We start from the raw sequence: 22708 nt of genomic DNA, 5'->3' as shown, positions 1-22708 counted from the left end.
AACAACTGCTTCTTGGTCTAGGTACAGATTTCTTAGAAGTACAATTAAGTGTTCTGGAATACTCATACTTCTCAATGTTGTCCATAGCTTGTCATAGCAGCTATGCATAGCAGGTAGCTATAGAGGACTAGAAATCTCCTGAGTTTGTTTTAAATCTCCCAATCTTTTGAATCCGGGGAGTCGTGTAAATCGTGTAAATAGTAAAAGCCCAATATTTACAGTAAATGCAGCATACTCGATAAGGGTATTGAGGGACCAGAGATGATAACCGCTGAGGTGCAGGCTAAGTTTTAAATACCTAGCAGGGCAAATGTGTCGCTCAGAGGCTCCTCATGACTGACCAGAAAGCCGACAGGCCAGACTGAGACTGCCAGGCAGTGGCTCTTGGGAAAGGAAGGTCTTTCTAGTTTTAGGTGCAATGGATTACTGGGGCAGAAGGACTAAGGATAAACCCATATGGGGCCAGAACCACAAAACACACCAATTTGATAATTCATTGCAACCAAATAGTGAGAATGCCTCCCACCTAATATCTCACTTCTTCCCGATTTTACCAGTTTACACAGGGCCTAATGGTTACGAATTGGGCTGCAAACCTTAAGGTCAGCAGTTTGAAACTACCAGCTGCTCTGCAGGAGAAAGATGAGGTTTTCTGCTCCCATAAAAATTTACAGCCTCAGAAACCCTCTACAGGGTCGTTATGGGTCGGAACCGACTCGACAGCACTTAGCAACAACAACAACAATGCACCAGGGTAGGAAATTCAGGGCCCAATTTTAGAGACCATTTTAAAAGTTGTTTTCCTATTTTTAAGATGCTCTGGTAGCACAGTGGTTACGAATCTGTCTGCTAACTTCAAGGTCAGCAGTTTGAAACTACCAGCCATTCCATGGGAGAAAGTTGAGCTTTCTGCTCCCGTAAAGATTTATAGCCTCGGAAACCCTGTACAGGGTCGCTATGGGTTGGAATCGACACCACAATACACTACCACCACCACCACCTTCCCTATTTTTATTAGAAATTTGGATTATATAAATGGCGTGGCGCTGTGGGTTAATGCACGAGACTGCAAAGCCGTTTTGAACAGCAAGGTCGGCAGTTCAAGCTCACCAGCTGCTCCTCGGAAACCCTATACAGGGTCGCTATGGGTCGGAATCGACTCGACAGCAGTTGACAACAACAACAGCCATCTGATTATTTCAGCTCAGAGACTGGGAATTTAATTTCTTCCCACCCTGGCATGCCTGGCTTCTCCCACCTTTTTAAATCTGCTTGGTGGGTGGGCCAGGGAGGTTCTGCCACTCATCCTCCTGTAAGGCAGAAGCTGGGGGTGATTCCTAATTCTATTACCTGTTGAGTCAGTCTTGAGTTAAGTTATACAGCCTTTGCAGGTACAGCTTTCAAAAGATGGCTTCCCCCTTTAGCAATGCACAATTGTCATTCTTTGGGAAGAAGTGGCAAAGTTACATATGAGACTTTATTTTTCATTTTCATTTTCAGAAGGGAAAAATCAATGGATGGTGAGTGAAATTGGGAATCTAGACTTCTAAGGAGGAATTTGACTTCATTGTGTTGGGCTGCTAACCACAAGGAGTCTGCCAGCTTCTGTAAGGATTTAACAGTCTTGAGAATTCTGAGAAGCAGTTCTACTCTGTCGCTAGGATTACTATCACTGAAAAAGCAGTTGGATTTGTTTAAGTTGGCATTCCTCTGCTTCTCATTTTTTGCTTGCTCTCTTTGAAGAGCTTGTGGACACTAGTGGTAAGAGGTGGAGATGACTGTTTGAGGAACAAGGGTGTCATTACTGGCTTTTGCAGCGTCTGGTATGGCTGGGTGGCAGTTGGTGGGATTATCCGCGGTTCAGGTTCACCAACTGTTCCCCAGAAACCCTATACAGGGTCGCTGTGGGTCGGAAGTGACTCAGGAGGCACTTAACAACAACGTCTTTGATCCTAGCACAGGTTGAGCCCAGCCTTTCTTCCATAGGTCACATCACATAGGCCTTTTCTTCCTGCTGCTCAGTTCTTTTTCCTTCTGGACCAAGTTTCCACTGGTTTGCCTATTTACTATCCTAAGTACAAAGTGATATCCATGCCCAAACCCTTCTTTAAAAAGGCTTTAAATGTTAATGGTTTTTAATATGAGCTATCTTGCCTTTTATGTTTTGTGCTGTTTCCCTCTTCTCCAGGGCCCTCCTAGGTCCTTGGTAGTTGATAGGAGGAGGTCTCCTTTTTCCCTGGGTGGGGTTACTTTCTTTCTCTGGTGAGACACTCCCAGTAACTGCCTGGATGTCAGAACTGACCCTGGGACTCATATTCTCCTGGTTTTCCTGGTGTGGATTAGGAGTTGATTCCGACTCATACCAACCCTATATAGGGTTTCATTGGTGGATTTGAACCTCTGACCTTGAGGTTGTGCTTATCCTACAGTACCATACCAGGACTCCCAAGGGTGGGTGGATGATAGGTGCTCTGGCCTGGCATTTGTGGTCCTTCTCCTTGTCCTTTGGCATTTGTGTGGCTGCACACTGATACTAGATTTCCTGTTGTTGGAGAAAAGAGGAATTTAAGTTGACTGACCCAAAAAAAATCTTCTAACATGGGAAACGTTTTAAAAATCAAACGATTTCATGGCAAGACTAATGCCTTTCCTTTGTCCCATACTATTTTACTGGAGATCTGATTTGAGGTCCCTTTTGTGTCTTGCTCAACTTACCTTTTACTCCTAGAGGAAAACTGAGAAAGGCCCTGGTGACTCCTGAATTTCATAGGGAAGGAGGAGGAGGAGTACTCCAACATGCTGTGTTGCTAATGTCTGGAGTTTGAGGGAAATGCTGGAGAATAACAGGGGCTTGGGCAACCTCATGTGTCGCAGACATGCCAGGAGTTAGTAAGCATGAGCCAGCTCCCCACCTTAGCCTTGGTGTCCACTTACTGAGAAGTGGGCACTTAATGACATTACAAGAATCCACAGAGGCTCTATTTCTCTAGGTCCTTGGGTGGTGCCAACAGTTAAATGCTTGAATATTATCCTAAAAGTTGGAGATTTGAACGTACCCATTGGCTTTGTGGAAGAAAGGCTTGGAGCCATCTGTTTGACTGCTGAGAAAACCCTGTGGATAGAACTCTAATACGCAGGGTTGCCGTAAGTCACACTGGATCCCACACTGGATCCCAAGGGACGAGTTTACGTTTGGCTTTGGTGTAGATGCATTATTTACTGCTTCTTGGGATTGGTTCTTTCCCAATTAAAATAATTCTTGTCAACAACTCGGGATTAAAACAAAATTCCTTGTTTAACCTTTGATCTGGAAGGCAATCAACTCTTAAAATTGTTCCGTATGTGACAGTATAGTATAACCTTGATATTTAAATGACAGGTTTGAACCTTTTCTATTATGAAAACTCAGAGTCACACACACAAACCAAGACAGAGGGCAGCAGACTGTCTCAAGCCAATTTTTGCCCAGGTGATAAGTGTCTTCCCTTGCTTTAAAGCCACCTGTCCACGTGATCTCAGCCACACAAGCAATTGAAACCCCTTTTGCTTCTCTGGGGAGCGAAGGGGTTTCAAGTGCACAGTGTTGCCCACTGTTTAAGAGGCGAGGACTGAGTTACATGTAGACCACCAACAGAGTCTGGCTAGTTTAAAAAACTAGCCCACAGGTATCACTGACTGTTGCAAATGGAAAGACTCTTATGTCTATGTCCAAATCTGTGTTTTTTACCGTTGGGTTTTTAAAATCTGTCATTTACATGGACACTGTTCTCAGTCTGGAACAGATCTCTTTTATTTGCTGCTGGGAGCTTCATTGGCCACTCCACTCATTAGTATACCAGAGGTCAGAGACATGCCAGGTTGGCAGCTGGGACACTAATGATTTCATATGGCTTTGTGACCACCGGCCGCCTGTGGTGTTATAAATCGGACTCAGGGTTCTAATTTTTTTAAAAAAACCTCCAGGGAGTGAGTTGGTGTTTGTTTCCCTTTTGTGAGATAGAATTTGAAGTGAACCTTTATAGTGGATGGCAAAGGAAACATAATAACTAATGGAAGCGTTGTAGAAAAGACTGGTAGCAACCAGTTAGAAGTCAGTTATGTAGGACCATTGAAGTAACTCACATATAGGCTCCATATGTATTTAATGGATGGATTCTGATCCATGAAGAGTGCCATGCTGAAGCTAGGCCCCAAGCTTCACTCAGTCAACACTTAAGTGTGAGAGCTGGTGTTTCCCCCTACTTTTTTGGTGGGGAAGAGCTATTGAATTGATAAAATTTACATAAAACACTGATTTTGCAGGGGTACAGTTTTAGTTTGAGAGTTGTACACACACCTGTGTGGCCACTTCTCATGAACAAGAGAACATACCCATCACTCAGAATACATGTCCTTGTGTTCCCTCCAATCATTGCGGTTCAAATAAAATTCCAGCGTGTTTCAGAGTACGAGGGGGTTTCAATAAATCAGTAAGTGGAAAAATGAAATGAGAAGTAATGAAATTTTCCCATGAACTTTTTGAAGTCCCTTCATAGGACTCAGTGTTATGGAGTATAACTTGAATCCACTTGAGGAAATCTCAAACACAAGTGTGTCGATTTGCCAGTGTTGGGGGAGATGCTGTTTTATTTTGGGTTCACCTTAAAGCCTTCAAGTGTGAAAGAGAGAGACTTTGGGCTTTAGGCAGTAAACTCTGTTGACCTTGGTGGGCATGACCAATCACAGATGGACCTCAGGCTTATGTGGGTTTGGCTCCAAATCATTCTGACCAGGGAACAAATGTAGAAGACCAACAAGTAATAATAGCTGTCCTAAGAACCAAAGGAGCTGCAGTAGGTGGGGTTCTGGAGAGGCAGACTCTCAGACTTTGGTTAACATACTGTTTTATTAGTGATCAACAGCTGTGAAAGGCAGGGGGTAGAAGCAGGATGCATGTCAAAAGAGTGCCACTAGGGCAGACCCTGACTATCCACAGTCCCAGAAATGAGTGGATTATTCCAGGTAACAGAACAAACAGACCTGCTATACAAACCCCTGAGTCAGTCATATATCCTGCATTTGTCATGTTCTGGCACCTTTTGTATTTTTGCAACATCGCAATTATATTGAAAGGATTAGACCTCTGTTTCACAAAGGACCAGGGAGGCCAACTTGACTCAAATTGGGAAACTGTTAGTCTTTTCTAACTGCTACTTTTTTTCCTACCCCAAATTTCCATCCCCCTGCCCTTTATATTTATAGCTCACTTACACACACACACACACTCACACACAAACACACCTGGAAACAAACAAACAAAAAAACCCCACAACAAACCATGACTCCTTAACTCAGAATCCTAAGAACAAATACCTGAGTTACATATCATTCTTTCTTGCCTCCAGTTGTTATTGGGTCGATTCCTACTCCAGAGAACCCTGTGCATGTCAGAGTAGAACTGTGCTCCATAGTTTTTGGTGGCTGAGTTTTCAGAAGTTGTTGTTGTTAGGTGCCATTGAGTCAGCATGGACTCATAGTGACCTTATGCACAACAGAATGAAACACTGCCCGATCCTGGGCCAACCTCACTACTGTTGCCACGCTTGAGTCCATCGATGCTGCCACTTGGCCAATCCATCTCGTTGGGGGTCATCCTCTTTTTCTGTGACCCTCCACCTTACCACACATGATATCCTTCTCCAGCGACTGTATCCTCCTGACAATTTGTCCAAAGTATGAGAGAGGAAGTTTGGCCATGTTGGCCTCTAAGGAGCACTCTGACTGTACTGTTTCCAAACTGGATCTGTTGGTTCTTTTGTAGATCACCAGATATTTCTTCTGAAGCACCTCTAGGTGTACTGAAACCACCAGCCTTTCAGTTAGCAGCCAAGCATATGAACTGTAATAATTCTGACAGTTTTATGAGCCAGTAGCACTCCTGGTGTGGTGCTGCAGGATTAGCATTGGACCGCAAATCACAAAGTCAGCAGTTCAAACCCAACAGCTGCTCCTCGGAAACCCTATACAGGGTCACTATGAGTCAGAACTGACTCCACAGCACTTAACAAAAATTACCACCAAATTCAAGCATTCAATAATGGCACAAGAACTCACTTACTTAATCATTGGTGCCCCTTTGTTTTAGTTTCCAAAAGATAACAGTTCTTTTTTTTGAGTGTATATTAATATTTTAAAGCTTGTGTAGGCTGGACTATGGTGAGAACTGGTTGACCAGAAGTATGGTGAGACTAGAGGACTCCTGAGCCCATGAGCCCATGAACAAGGACACAGCCATGGAGGGCTAGAGCTGAGAGTGATATGTTGATATGAAATGAGGGGCTATGCATGCACAAGAGTGCCCAAACTTGCAGATAGTGCCCATTGGACCTAACTTCAATGGCTGGGTGTTCAGAACCCGACTAGAGGAAGGAAAAGAGGGGAAAATAAAATAAAATTTCTTTTTAAAAAGAAAACAAGTGTAAAAGCTACAATCTTGATGAACTTGGACCTAAACTTATGGATGTGGTGGTGGTGGTGGTGGTGGTTATGTGCTGTGGAGTTGGTTCTGACTCATAGCGACCCTGTACAGAGTTTCCAAGGCTATAAATCTTTAGGGGAGCAGAAAGCCTCATCTTTCTTCCACGGAACAGCTGGTAGTTTTGAACTGCTGACCTTGAGATTAGCAGCCCGATTCGTAACCACAACACTACCAGAGCTCCTACTTATGGATGTAATACTTTAAAATACCAACCAAGAGGGAATGAATCTTTATATTAAGGATCATTCCCATCCCCTCTGTACTCAGAGTTGATAGGGATGGGCAACTTAGACATTGGCTACTTAAAATGGGGGGTGGGGGGAGGCTATGAAGGCCCAAAGTGACAGGTTTATAAGTTTTCAAGAGGAAATTTAGATTCAGAGTGTGCAGGGGAAGGTAGAGTCCCCACTGAGTGGTTTTCATCCTGTCTAGCTAGACAGGTCTGGTGAAAGAAGATGGGGACAAGACTCTCATGATTCAATAGTGAGTAATTGTTATCATGACTAATTGCGATTGTTGCAACTGTAAAGGTAGAAGTTTTGCAGTAAAAAGGGGTGAGTGGTTGATCTTACAGTCCCGGAGTGGAGGACCCTGGGACCATCAAGGGAGAAGAGTGGGAGTGGAGTGTGGGACCCTACCCAGAGAAGTGGAGACAGCAGAGGTGATGACATGGAGACCAGAGCAGCTGAGGACTCTAGACACATGGGAGAGGGGATGTATGCTGGGGACCAGGGGCCAGGCTTGCAGGGTGTGCTTTTTGGCTGTTTGAATGATTGTATATTCCTGAATGTTTTGGTGCACATCCCCCAAAAAAGGAATAGAATCAATTACTATTGAATGATAGGGATTGTAATCGTTGCAATGAAATGAATATGATGAGTGTAAAACCGATGTTCCCCCATGTAAACTACCACTATCACTCATTTCACAATAATAACTTAAGGGGAAAGAAAAGTTTGTGTAAGCATATGCTTGGGCTACAAGGAGGGGCCCTTTCAGGGAGGAGAAATGATGTGAAGATCTTGGGACATGGGACAGACTGATTTCTGGAACATAAAAGTTGAAGCTGAACCACATCATAAGAATGCCTGACCTCACAGGCAAGGAAGCAGGTGTTAGGTTACAGTAGAGAGGGGGTCTGGTGGAGTTAGAGGCAGAGTTTGTGGTGTGGGCATGGGAGAAACACCTTGCTGGGTGATAGTTGCTGGTGTTGGGAGGGGAGGGAGACCACATCTGTTAGGGAGCAGCCATCAGCAGGAGTTTCCTATAAGGAACAGGGAACAAGGGATCATATTGTGCCACTTTCCAGTGGGCACAAAATCTTCAAATAAATGAGTTCCAAATTGATGTTTCTCCCTTGGAGGAGTCATTATTTAGGAAGCATTCAAAATTTTTGTGTGGTGATGGAAATCCAGCAATAGATATTCTTGATGATTGCACATTAATGTGATTGCTGTCACTAAATTGAACAAGCAGGAAAAGCTAATTTGATTAATGTGTTGCCCTGTAGTTTCAAGGATATGTATACATACATTTTGAGGCGAGACACTAGCAATTGCAGTGTGTGCATAGTTGCAACCTTTCTGATGTCAACCTTGACAAATTCAAGGAGCCTTGGTGGGTGGTGCCTGGGTTAGGTGTTTCGGATGCTAACTTCAGCATTCTATCAGCCATTCCAAAGTTAAAAGATGAAGTCTCTGAAGCCCCTAAAGAGTGGTTGTACTCTGTGAGTAGGAATTGACTTCCATTGATGGTGGGGTTTTTTTTTTTTGTTTGTTTGTTTGTTTGTGTGTGTGTTTTGCAAATCTCCACATCCCTAGAGTCTGACTGGATAGCTTCCAGACTTCCCTTTGGGAAGATCTGTAGGCATTCCCTGGCTCCCAGGTAGCCTTGTTTGTTTGACCTGGGAACAGGTGTTATTTAGGCAGCTGGTCTGGCAGTGTTACATGCTTAAGCCCTCTTACCTTGTAACCATTGGGACCACATGTGCTTAGCCTTAAAATGTTCACATTTTAGAAAGCCAGCACATAACATTAAGAAACAGCACCTCAAAGTATTACTATTTCTGCAGTGAAATGCATGAAAACATACACCAGATGGTGTAGGTAAAAATTAGAAATAATTTCATGCCAGCTCAGGGTTTGTAAAAAAAAACAAACTTTCGGGTTCCAGAGTTTTAGTTTTTTTGCAGAAAAGGGATTCTGGATCTGAACAGGATAACTCAGTGTTTACCTCACTGGTACCCTCTGGGGTTAACATTTTTTTAGCATCTCTTTTCTACCTTTAAAGACACCTCCCCACTGCCATGGAGTCACTCCCTCCTCACAGAGTACAGCTGCTCCTTAGGGTTTCAGTAACTCTGTAGAGAGCCGAGAGCCTCATCTTTGAACTGTGGAATGGCTGGTGGGTTTGAACCAAGTACCTTGAGGGTAGCACCCAACACCTAACCCACCCACCATCAGGGCTCCCTGAATTTGACAAGGTTGAAATTAGAGAGTGAGGGTGCAATTTTGGATACATTTTGCATTTGTGATAGTCTCCTACTGAGGATACAGGCTACTGTATATAGTCTCCTACTGAGGATAGTCTCCTACTGAGGATCCCCCACTGAAATCTTCCCATCAGATGGATCTGAACTCTAAGATGTGGGCTGTGTCCAAATGCTGCTGTTCTGCTCTGTGGCTGGCCTCTTGTGGGGAATAGGAATTCGGACTTCCATTTGTGTTCTAACTTATGTCCTTATTATGCCCACTTGCAAGTAGCTCTTTTCCTTAATAACCACCATATCAAGTGATGTTGCAATTGGATATATTACCACGTGAGAACTTTGGGGGGAGGGGGGTGGTATAAAGAACAATACTAGTGTAGTACTGTAGGATAAGCACTGGACTGCTAGCTGAAAGGTCAGCAGTTCAAACTCACCAGCCCCTCCTCAGAAACCCTATATAGCAGGGATTGGGAATGAATGTATTTTCTCCCAAATTTCATAAAATCATTAATGGACCATACAAAATTAACAACTTAAAAATTAGCCTGCTGTATTTGTTCAAACATTGAATTAACTCACACCTAATGTGATGACTTAAACTGTCGTTGCCTTGGCAGGGCTAGACCAAATGATTTTGCAAACCTTTATAAGGCCTACCGGCCAAGATGTTCCCCACCCTTGCTATATATATAATCATTGCTGTGAGCCAGAAGCTGCTTAACAACAACAGTAACGTACAGAACAAGGTTTTCATTGTAGCATTGTTTGTTTTTCCCCCCCCATCAAAAGCCAGAAAACCATTTAAAACTTCTATCAGCTCAGTGTACTGTTGTAATATACTTTAGGTAGCTCTATATGGAGTGATCCAGAACATCTTCCAAGTAAGTGAAAAAAGTCTAATATAAGGTTGTCTTCAGAAAATTTTAATACATATAGAATAATTTTAAAAAGGTTACATTTTATAAATCAAAATAGATTTTTTAAAAAGCTATCTGTGCTTTAAAAGATAATAATTATAATAATAAAATCATTATAAAGATTTTCTTTCCTACCAAAGAGGGAGAGGAATTTGTTCACAGTCCGACTGTGCTGTTTAACCTGGAGATTTTGAACTGGAGTCCTGATGATGCATCCTTTCTTTGCTCTTCCCGGGCCACAGCTCCCTGGGCTGCACGTGACCAGAGCTGCAGGGGAGGGGCTTCTGTCCTGGGTCTGGACCACTCTGCAGTGCATTTCCTTTAAATCAAGTACAGCTTTGATTCAGAATGTAGCCTCAAATGTTACATTTTTTAAGCGAACCCCTCCCTCTGTTGTACCTCATGACATACAGGTCAAGAGCTTCAGGGGCCCCACTTTGCTTCTGGAACCCCTTGTTGTCACCATTTCTATGGACAGGGGCTGGAGAGTCAGATCTCCCCCCGCAGCTTGTGTGAGGCCAAATAAACGTTCAATCATTCAAAAGGGATATTGTAGAAATCTCAATAAATTTAGGTCCGTTAATTATACTTTATTTTTGTTAAGTTTTAGAAAATATTTTTGGGCTGATTTCTTAATATTTTCATTGTGACATCAATTTCACTCACGCCATCAGAGGCCCCTTCCATTCATTCTTTCAGTTTACATTCCTTTACCATGATATGGTTAGTTGTCTTTTAAACCTGAAGCTTGTTCTCACAGATACAGGCTGCTCTAACAGGACACCAGGCTTCTCTAGCGGGCCTCCTTGTGATGGGTTTCCCATCCTGGATGGACCACAAGTCATTGTAAAAATCAGATTCCAGAAGCACACATACACACAAAGTCTTTGTCATTGACAAAGTATTTTATTTTAACTGGTGGGGAAGGTAATCCTGCCCACTTGGTATTTTTATTTATTTTTCCTTTAACCTTCCTCCTCCCCTCCCGCTGGGCCTACATTCCTGGGTCTTTGTCTCTGCCTGGTATTTTAGAAATTTTGAGAGAGGAAGGCCTTGGGTGGGGCTTGCTGGAAGCTGGGGGCAGGGAAGAGGGTGGTCACTTGCTGGGTCAGAGGTCAAGCCTGCCCCATTCAGCAGGGGCAGCCGGATTGTCGCCAGGCCCAGGGGGCGTGTCCATGCATCTGCCCGGGAAGCCCCTCACCAGCCCTGGAATTCCTACAGCTAGTGAACCTCTTCCTCACCCTTCCCTCAGTTGATGGCCTGCATCGCCCTTTCGGTGGAAAACTCCAGTTTATTCTTTAAAACAACTTTCTAGCCATTCACAGAGAATACACATCGTTACTTGATGGCCTCCCTACTCTCGCCCCCCCCCCCCCAAGCTCTAACATTGTGACTCTTTATCTTAGAGAAAATGCAGGTAGATAAAAATACTGAGCTCTAAATGTAGCATTAAAGCTTTCCCAATCTTTTATTCTAAATTTAGCCAACAGGTTTATAAAAATTGGACTTGTTTTAGTTTTTGGATTATGAGTTAAAATTATTAATAAGCACATTAAGGTTGTGCTTTTGTTGTTACTTGCTGTCTGTGTTGGCTGTGAATCATAGCTACCTTATGTATAACAGAACAATATAGTTGCCTGGTCCGCCACCAACCTCAGAATTGTCTGTGTTTGTAACTATTATGTCAGCCCACCTCACTGAGGGTTTCTCTTGTTTTCACTGACTCTACAAAACAGGATGTCCTTTTCTGGAGCTTGGTTCTTCCTGATGGCTAAAGTCTCGCCAGCTTCCCTTGCTAAAGGAATATTCTGGCTGTATTTTCTTCTAAGACATATTTGTTTGTTCTTCTGACAGATTATGATGTATACAACCCCCCACCCCCACCCCAGTGTTACAGTTTGAATGCCTCAATTCTTCTGTCCCTTTTCATTATCCATCTTATGTATGCATATGAAGCGACTGGAAAAAACAATAATTTGGGCCAGACTGCACGTTCATCCCCAACATGACATCTTTGGTTTAAAAAATGTCAAAAAGGTCTTTTGTAGCAGATTTGATCAACGTAACATGTTGTTTGGTTTCTTGACTTTTATCCACCCATAATTTTTATGATCAGTTCTGCTGGTCTTTGTAGGCAGTCCTGAATATGGACCAACACTGGCCCTTCTGAAATCACAGTGTGTCCTAGACACTTAGAACTTCATGATTCCACTTTTATAGTCATTGCATCTGCTGTTGTTGTTAGAGTGCCTCTGAGTCTGCTTATATAGTACAGAGTCATCATGCTCCCCTTGCATGAATTGTTAAGGGTCCTCGAGTCCATTCCGACTCATAGTGACCCTGTATAGGGTTTCTGTGGAGCAGCTGGTAAGTTTGAACTTCCGACCTTGTGATTTAAACTAACCTTGTGGTCCAGTGCTTCTTTTGGAGTGTATTTTCTGCCCAACATAATCCACGTTCTGTATTTTATGGGTAACACATGAAAACTCAGGCAAATCACCATAGTTCCTTGTAGTTGTGTAGTTGAGACCTGGAATTCTGTTTCCTAGGTCAGCCCAGAGTTACTTGTAAGCCTCTGTTTTCGTATTGCCTCAGAGTGGGAGGGTTAAGGGTACCTAAGCAGATCTTATTAATGGATTGAATTGTTGCAATCCTCACACCACCCTGAAAGTGCTGGAATCTTCACCTTACATTCCTTCCCCAATAGAAAGTGGATGTGATCCCATTTGGGGGAATAGGTTTTCTTGATTATATCAGACCACCTAGAATCACCAAGGAACCCTGAAGGAAATAAGCAGACAAGAGATGATGATTTTCATCAAGAGCAGACACAGAGAAAAGCCTTTCCCTAGAGCTGGCACCATGATTTTGGGCCTTTGGTCTCCAAAACTCAGAAAATAAAAATTTTAGTTGAATAAAGCCACCCACTTATGGTATATCTAGACAGATCCACTGTTTTCACAGTTGAATTAATTGAAGGCTAGATAGGGGTTTGTTGTTGTTAAGTGCCGTCGAGTCGGTTCCGACCCATAGCGACCCTGTATAGGGTTTCCAAGGAGCAGCTGGTGAGCTTGAACCACTGACCTTGTAGTTCAAACAACTTTGCAGTCTGACACATTAGCCCACAGCGCCACACCAGGACTCCCAAACAAGGTTAAGATAAGCTCCCACTAACAGTTTACGGTTCTTTTCTATGCACCACAGATTGGCTCCCTCACAGGAGCAGAGAGGGGGGTCTAACTGTCAGATTTCTGTTAGTCACATTAACCAACAGTGAAGGAGGGAAGATATAGAGAGGAGAGAAGCTTTCGGATTGCTTAGCTGCCTGGCAAAAGAAGGGCCAGATAGTTGAGAGGCAATTTTCATAGTAATTTAAAAGCAGTCTTTTGATGGAAGGGTTTTAGACTTAGTATAAGAGTGTATCCCTATTCACTATCCCTATTTATTCCCATGACAAATGGAAGAGAGCAAAGGGAAGGAGGTTGTTGAAACTGGTAGAATTGCTTTAGCACCACATGTTAAAAGGGAACTGTCTGAGAATTTTTCCTCAATTTACATAGCACAGCATCTTTTGGTTAATATTTAGGTTTCTCAGACTAGATAATCTATAAATGGTGAACCTACTGTCCTTGTGTTGCACTGTGCACTAATGCATCAGACTGCAAAGTCGTTTGAACTGCAAAGTTAGTTGTTCAAGCCCACTCCCCATATAAGCATAAATCATGATGGATTATAAACCTTCCTATTAACATTCACAGTTAACCGAGTCTTGGTTGCTATAAAGGAGTCGCCGTGGGTTGGAACCGACACTGGGTGGCATTTAACAACAAGTGAAATAGCAAGCCTGTTTGCTTGACTGAGCCAGTGGATAGGTCATTTCCAATTGAACATTTCCTGGTTTGGCACTCTGGGCTAAAGCACTGGGCCGCAAGGTCTGTTTGAGCGGTTCAGACTCACCAGCTGCTCCTTGGAAACCTTATATGAGGGTCACTATGTGTTGGAACTGACTTGCCGACATGTAACAACAACAACATGCTTAGATTTGGTTGGTTAATAAAATAATCATCACTTAGAAGGCAAGAAGCCCGGTTCTTACAATGTCAGCTCCCTTATGTCCCCCAGGTCCACCATCCCTTTATGTATGGTACTGTCAGCTCCCCTTTCCTGTCTTAATCTCCTGCAGCACTCTCCCCTTCCCTGCCTCTGGAGTCTCACATCCTCACTCTCCACAATTCTGAGCGAGGTGCCTTGCACAGTACAAGTGTTCTGGGGGGAAATTCGGATTGTATTCCGATGATGCGATAGTAACCATGTGTGTGCCTGTTAGAAATAGCGCTTCAGAAGACTCCAGTTGGCCGCCCTGCTCTGCCCTTGTTAGCTGTGTGGCCTGGAGCCTATCACAGCCTCTCTTCTTTCATCTGTGGAGTATGTTTTGGGCACAGCTTCCTTGCCTGTTGCCTGGCTTCCCTCACACCCAGGTGTACCAGAGGCGAATTTAAGCTCTGCCCTTGAAAGCAATCCAGAAAATATTTACAGAGAGCGTGGCTAAGTGCCTTGCTCTGTGGAGGAACACAGCAACGGCATTGGCCCAGTTTCTGTGCCAAGGATCTTTTGAGAGCTCCTCATTTATCAGCAGGTGGAGCTTGTGCCAGCTGCCCCCACTCCCCCCCCACACACACACAGTATGCAGGGCCCCAGGGAAACATATAACATCACATAAAGCAGTTCTGTCAGCACTGGCTGCCTCCCAGGTTCAACTCCTTGGAATAACTTGGCAGAGAGAAGAAAGGCGAGGAGCTGGCTGACCTTACTCTACTAGCTTTTTGCCTTAGTTCCAGAAGCTTAAGCCCATAGTTTGCTTGAGTGCCTATGAGGACCATGCTTTGCACTTGGTACTAATCTTCTTGATAATGAGAATGGGAACAAGCTCTGGTGTAAGAGTGATTAATACTGGCTCTTAACCTTGATTCACACATCCAAGAACTAGGATGGCAAGAGAAACCTTTCCTGGCATGTTCTTTTACATAGGCCACCAATCTCAGATTAGAGAAACATAATCTAGTACCTTTTCTGGGTGATTGATGTGAGATTCAGGGAAGTCTCTCCTGCTAGAAGGATGGTTTGTGTTTCACGTTTGCCTTTGAAACATGTCACTTATGGTTCTGAATGAAATGGAGGTTGCATTGTGGGAGTCGATGTGTTTTCCCATTGATTTGGGGCAGAAGGGAGTAGGAATTTGTGATTGTGTTCGCTGTTGACAGCATTACTCCCTTTCATTACAGGGCTGGGAAGTAGGGTGTGGGGGTCCTGATACTCTGATCTGCTTTCCTTATTGCCACCATGAACCCTCTTTAATGCCTTTCACCTCCCACCCTCCCCAGGTGCTGCACCTGTATTGTGACACTTGCTCGGTGCCCATCTGTCGCGAGTGCACGATGGGCCGTCACGGAGGCCACAGCTTCATTTACCTCCAAGAAGCGCTGCAGGACTCACGGGCCCTCACCATCCAACTACTGGCAGATGCCCAGCAGGGCCGCCAGGCAATCCAAGTAAGTTCTCCATACGTTTTGTTTTCACGTCTTTCTTGACCATCGAGAACCCCAAGTGGTACAGATGGTTAACACTCTGAACTACTAAATAAAGAGTAGAAATGCCTCAGGAGAAAAACTTGGAGATGGTGCTTCCAAAAAAAACCAGCCATTGAAAATCCTGTAGCACCCAGTTCTCCATGGACACATGGGGTTCTCATGTGTTGGGGTCAACACAATGGAAACAGAGTTTTCTTACACATAGAACCTTGGCCCCCTGTGTGTGGTGGTGGTGGTGGGGCGGTGTATGGAACATTGAGTTACATGAGATTCTGTGGCATCTATTTAGCAACAGTCCTTTGAGGGTAGGTTTTCTTGACAATCTCATGGAAGTGAGGGGCCTGTGAGCCCCATTAATCAGGGGCATATTATGAAAGTTACAAATAAGTCAGGGCTTGTAAAAGTTCCCAGACAACTAGGCTATTAGATTGCACCCTATCACATCATCTGCTTATCTCCCACTTAGTCCTCTTCCAAATCCTTGTGGACATTAGTACTTATGAGTCAGGGTTGCAGATAGACTGAGGATGGAAACTCTTGCTTTCTAGAGACCTATGCTATGTGAATTGATTTATTAATAGTTTTCAGAAATCAGTGAGCAGAAGGTGGAGGTTCAGAAGGTTGGATATTCCCTGAGTCATAGTGATAAAAAGCCGTTATTTTAGATGGTTGCTTCTGATGACTCCTCTACTACCAGAGTTAACAAGGGAAATTGGCAGAATTTTCTTATATAACAAGCCAGTTGACATAGTAGTCAACCCCAAGTCATGGAAACCCCAAATATATTAGAATAAGAACTATGATATAGAGTTTTGGGGTCCTTGTGTGGATAGCATTAGACTACTAGCCATAAGGTCGGCAGTTCAAACCCACCAGAAGCTCCTCAAAACCCTCTACAAGGGTCACAACCAAATCAGTGACACTTAACAACAACAGCATGGCTCAGTTTTTGAGGAAATGATCACTAGGCCTTTGTTCCCATGTGCCTCTAGGTGGACTTGAATCTTCAACCTTTGGGATGACACCACCCAGGGACTCCTGACATAGTACATAGTTGGGTAATGTTGTCATGTTACTGTGGCATCATTTCCCATCCATAGTGACCCTATATGACAGAACTGCCTCAGAGTTTTCTTGGCTGTCATCTTTGCAGAAGTAGATTGCCAGTATTTGTCTCACAGAGCAACCATGTGGGTTGAACCAACCAGCTTTTCAGTTAGTAGCTTAACCATTTGCTCTACCAGGCTCCTTAGTTGGTTAATAGTGTGCCTGAATTGATTTTTAAATCTTTTTGATTCATCCCCAGGTGTGACAAGGCTTTTAAGTAATATAGAAAATGATCATTTTTTCTTGTGTTGTTAGATAAACTTGAAAGTTGAAAAATGTTGCTCAGTCTCCAGCAGAAATTGCATAAGGAACCATTTTTCAAGTGTATTTACATTCTAGAGTATTCAAATAATGAATTTAGTCATTTTTTTTTAATTGTAGAGAAATGAAATCATCTACCCTAAAGAAAGAGATTGAAGGAGATTTTGGAATTTAAAAATGTTCCTTAGAAGTACCATGGTCCTACATTGAAGGAATGTTTGTTTTTGTTGAGTTCGAGGTTTTCTGTTGTTCAAATTATGGGAGTGAGAGAGTCTGTTTTTGCCATGTTCACATGCCAGTTATTAATTTCTTTAAGTTACCTTCAGAGTATTTCTAGGTTACTGTAAGCTTCATTTACCGGCATCTTCACTGGTTCATCATTCTATTTTATGCCAGCATAGAAATCTGTCTTATTTACCTACTTTTGTTGTTGTTGTTGTTAAGTGCCGTCGAGTCGGTTCCGACCCATAGCGACCCTGTACAGGGTTTCTGAGGGTGTAAACCTACTTTGGGAGCATTAATTTCTATTATTCCCTCTGCCTTAGGGGAGAGCAAGAGCTTCAATGGAGTCTTTCAAGCATTAGTTTTACCTACTTATGTAGTGACTTTAAAAAGCACAAATTTGTTCTCACAGATTTATTATATAAAGTCCAAATTCAGCATGCCAACTCTAGGGGAAGGATTTATCCTAGTTTCTCTTCAACATCTATAAGCTTGGCATTCCTTGGAGATCTCCATGTGTCTTGATATCAGTTTTCCTCTGGTGTTAGGAGGTTCTTGGTGAAGGGACTTCAGGTCCACTTGAAATACTCCATTCCCCAGCTCTTCTTTCTTGCTGGTAGTAATGTACCATTTATGCCACCACAGTTAAGACCTCGCTAAGTGTCTTAACTCTGTTGTTGTCTATTGGAACTCTGGTACTCAATCTTAGCTGCATGCGGTCATCTCCTGCAAATCTGAAACACTATGTTGTGATACCATCCGTCTGGGATATTACCTGCCAGGTAGGGTTTTTAAATCACCCCAGGTGATTCTAAAGTACAATAAGATTTGCAAACTACTGATGGAGACTTTTGGGGAGCATTGATTTTTATTTCCCCCCTTTGCCCTAGGAGATTAAGCACTTGAATGGAGTCTTTCAAGCATGAGTTAGAGAATGGCTGCTGATCTTTGGCTGTGTCACTGCAACCTGTGCTTTGTGGGATCAGCCACTCTAAGGAGAAAAACTAGTTGCCATGAGTAGCTAAAGAGATCTGTGGTTAAAACGATGAAATTTCAGAAGAGAAAGAATTAGACAGAAGATGTTGATGGCACTCATTTTTCTAAACTGTGTGTTCAAACTCTCCATGTTCACTGACTGAGCAGTGGAAAGAACTAGACCCAAAGGGGGAAATCAGAATATTAATTGGTAGTGCTATGCCCGGCACTGTCTGAATAATGAATTACGTTCTTGTTGGTGGCAGCCCAGGTGGCAGGGGGTGGCAGTACTTATGGTGAGGTGAGAGGTTTTGTGTTTTAAAAAGCTTAACACAGTATGGTTATACAGAACCAGCAACTTACAGTGGCTGGTGGGTTTGAACAACTGACCCTACAGTTAGCAATCCAATGCTTAGTCTACAGTGCCACACCAGGACTCGAGGTTGTTGTTAGTTCCCATATAAATCACAAAAATAAGCTTTGCCCTTCAAGATACGAATACTGATGGGGACCCAGTTTTGAGAACGAACAACTATTTTATACAAAGGACAACTGGGCAGAGCAGGGGTCAGGACAATGAGTTGCATGTCATTGAAATACATGATTTCAGGTGATGAAAGGTGAGACAGCTTACTGTTAGGTTCCCTAATTTGATCACAAGGCACTGGGGTCAGCATATTTTGAGCAAAATTTGACTGAGCAGAACTACAGAGGAACATTGAGATATATGCAAGGTCGTCCTCATCCCTGGGAACATTTGCAACAAAATTGATTTTTAAATGACATAATTTTAAGTCATTTAAAAAAAAAAATATTTGGGGAAAGCAGCTACTAATGCACAGGGTGTTGGGCACCATGGTGCTTCGAATTCTAACCTTCTTGATTTTTCCTACCAATGAATCTTGTTGTGAAATGCCATTGAGTCGATTCCGACCCATAGCAACCTTGTATGGGGTTTCCAAGGAGTAGCTGGTGAGCTTGAACCCAATGCATCTTAGGACATCCTTATTTCAGTGGATCTTCTGAATGGACTAAATGATCTACTTCACAAAAATCGGTCAAAGAAAACTGAATAGATCAGAATGGTCAGATCCACAATCCATCATGGGAATGGTGCAGGGACCCAGCAGTGTTTCATTTGTTTTACATGGGGTTATCATGAGTCTGGGATGATTGCAACAGATCACAGGGTATGCATTTGTTTGCTTATACAAGATGCTTAGACTTGTATATATAAGTAGTTTTTCTGCTATGTAGTGGTGTAGAGAGACATTGAAACTTAGATGTTCTTCACAGTGGTGAGTTTCTTCATACCTTACCTTTGTAATGTGGGTCCCCATATATTTATTCTTATCATTTTCAAGAAAAATAATTACTATTTAGACAGGCGTATCCTGTTTTATTGCGCTTCACAAATGCTATGCTGCATGTTGAAGTTTTGTAGCAACCCATACATCTATCAGTACCATTTTCCAAACAGTATGTGTTCATTTTGTGTCTCTGTCACAGTTTGGTAGTTCTCAAAATATTCCAAACTTCTTCATAATGCTGTAGCACACTTGGTAGACTGTGGTGGTGGAGGTGTGCCGTAGAGTCGGATCTGACTCATAGCAACCGTGCATGGGTTTTCCGAGACTGTAAATCTTTATGGAAGCAGAAAGCCTCATCTTTCTCCATGGAAAAACTGCTCGTTTCGAACTGCTGACCTTGAGGTTACCAGCCTGACTTGTAACCACTACATTACCAGAGCTCCTTGATACACTAAAGTGCGCATATATATATGCATTGGGAAATCAAAGAATTTGTGTGACTTGCTTTATTTTGCAATACTGTCTTTAGTTCAGTTACAAACTTGCACTATCCCCAAAGTATGCCTGTGCAGAATATAATTCTGGCTGCAGAGTTAAGATGAGGTTGTGATTCCTTTTGCATGGATGATTTCAATAACCACCAAGTTTAAAAGTCATGGGTCTATGAAACAGTCCTAGATTTTTTTCTTTTGATCTTAGTAGTATTAATGTAGTAAACAAATCTTTAATCAGCTTTTAAAAACATATTATTTGTACTGGCAAATAAATTGGCAGATTCACAAAACAGAGTACATATCCCAAAAGTATGATTTATATTGTTGATGACATAGTTAAAAGAGCATCACGCCAAATTGGAGTTGATTTAGAAAGAAGGAATATATTTAATTATCACAAAAATATGACAGATGTATTGCTAACTCAATGAAAAGATCATAATTAAACTGAGAGATGCTGAAAGATAAATTGAATGAAAGAAATGAATGAACATACCTTGTTGTTGTTAGGTGCCATCGAGTCAGTACCGACTCAGTGATAATATGCACAACTGAATGAAATACTGCATGATCCTGGGCCAACCTCACTATGGTTGCCATGCTTGAGCCCATCGATACTGCCACTTTGCCAATCCATCTCACTGGGGGTCTTCCTCTTTTTCTTTGATCCTTCACTTTACCAAACATGATATCCTTTTCCAGCGACTGGTCCCTCCTGATAATATGTCTGAAGTATGAGAGACAAAATTTGGCCTCCAAGGAGCACTCTGGCTGCACTTCTTCCAACACAGATATGTTGGGTTTTTTGGCACCCCATGGCACTTTCAACATTCTCCTCCAACACCTTAACGCAAAAGTGTTAATTCTTCTACGGTCTTGCTTATTCACTCTCAAGCTTTCACATGCATATGAGGTTATTGACAATACCATGGCTTGGATCAGGTGCACCTTAGTCTTCAAGCTGACATCTTTGCTCTTCAACACTTTGAAAAGGACTTGTGCAGCAGATTTGCGTGATGTAATATGTTACGAAGAGAAAATAACTATTTCACATTAACTTTTATGGCATTGTATTTAACCTAAGCTGTAACCTAATAAAAATGATGGCAGAATGATTTTTTATTTTTATAAAATCTGTTGTGTATACCATTCTTACTCCTTGTCGATGGAAGAGAATGCTTTAAAAAATATTCAGTCACACCAGGGCTCCATAGTCCTCTGGCTTCCCCTTTTTTATCAGTAAGTATTAATGGCTCTTGTTTGTTGAACTGCTCTTCTCATCCAGGAACTGAAGTAGGTGTTTTATGTATATATAGCAGTCTTATGAGGACTGGGTGTCATTGTTTGCATTTTGTTGATAGAAAACCTTGCTTCAAAGAGATTAAGTTGTGCTAAAGGTCACTCTACCAGTGATAAAGAATTTGTGGTTTGAATCCATAACTAGTGATCTTTTTAATTCACACTGGGCCACTATGGTTAACACACATATACTCGAAAATTTATGACTGAAGAATTTTAACGCACTGTGACCCAATTAAATTTTTTCCCATGCTGTCTTAATTAGGATTCTTGTTTGCAAGCCGCTGAAAGTGAATGAATAGTGTCAGGTAGCTGGGTAGAATATAGATGGATCAGGCTTCAGGTGTCCAGGGACTGGATCATGGTGCCAACACTTTCTCCAGGGCAACCTCATTCATTTCTGCTACTGAACATGGGCTTTGTCCATGTAGTGGAGAGAGGGGTGGGCATAAATGGAGCTCTCTTCCTGTTCTAGTAGGCAAAGACTGTGAGGTGTTCTCCCAGCCCTCCTTTTCCACTCTTCTCGTTTTTCAGCAGGATTTGGAAAAGGAGGCTTGGAGCATCTATATATAAAATCCCATTTGAGTAGTTTGATTCTCTTCATTTTCCTGCTTTGGCTGAGGATACTGGGAGCACTATGACTAACGGGTCCTTTTGCACTAGATGAAGTAAGAACATATCCTGAAAGTAAAACACACTGGCCAGACCAAATATGAAGGTGGAATTAAAGCCTTACCAACACTACACCGCCCTTAAATGAAATGAGTATACAGTGTATCCAGACACCTGGGGGTCATGTGTTTTAATTTCCACTTAACAGCTTTTATCTAGAAAAAAAAGAAAAAACTTTTAGGAACTCCGTTCTCATTCCTTAACCATAGACATTTGTCTGTCCGTTAACTTCCTCTCCATGGTTGGAGGTAATACACACTCCCGAGAGACACAGCAGAGGTGTTTTCTGCCTCTCTCCAGTCTCTTCTGGAACCCAAGTCACTCTGCTGATCACGTTTCTATATTTGTGTTGGTGCCAAAAAGATTGAGATGTCTACTGGCTCCTCTTCTATAAGAAATACTGGACCGCAAGGTAGGTTTGAACCACAAGATTGGCAGTTCAAACTCACCAGCCGCTCCTTGGAAACCCTACACAGGGATGTGTTAACCTCCTTGTGAGCTCACCTCATCTTAGACACTTAGATGTGATTCCAAGATTCATTTGTATGCTTGGTATCATCTTCCTGTAAGTGATTTGGGAGCTTTAAAAGTTCTTCAAAAAATGAAATGGAAAGATAATGGAAATTTACCACCAATTTCTTAAAAACATTGCATCTCTCCCTCGAATATTTACATCATGTGCACACTTAATGATTATGGGCAAATCATAATTTTTTTTTTGATCACATATATATTTATGTTAATATGAATTTTAAAGAATTTAAATTATAGATCATTATATTATAAAAAGTAATTATACATATGTACAAAATGAATAATGTATACAGATGCAATGCCATCTGAAATATATAACACAGT

At 42.4% G+C, this 22708-nt stretch overlaps 1 protein-coding gene across 1 annotated transcript in view; it reads left to right on the top strand.

The window, feature by feature from the left end:
* The window catches only part of TRIM71 (tripartite motif containing 71, E3 ubiquitin protein ligase), a 101381-nt gene that overhangs the window by 65157 nt on the left and 13516 nt on the right, over positions 1-22708 (top strand). The window contains exon 2 of the mRNA XM_006851586.1: positions 15304-15471. Within this exon, the coding sequence (XP_006851648.1) occupies positions 15304-15471 (168 nt within the window). The remainder of the gene's footprint in view (positions 1-15303; positions 15472-22708) is intronic.

Source organism: Chrysochloris asiatica, unplaced genomic scaffold, assembly GCF_000296735.1.
Source record: "Chrysochloris asiatica unplaced genomic scaffold, ChrAsi1.0 scaffold00030, whole genome shotgun sequence".
NCBI classification, from domain to species: Eukaryota; Metazoa; Chordata; class Mammalia; order Afrosoricida; family Chrysochloridae; genus Chrysochloris; species Chrysochloris asiatica.
Note: the sequence above shows the minus strand (reverse complement) of the source record. Positions and strands in the feature narration are given on the sequence as shown.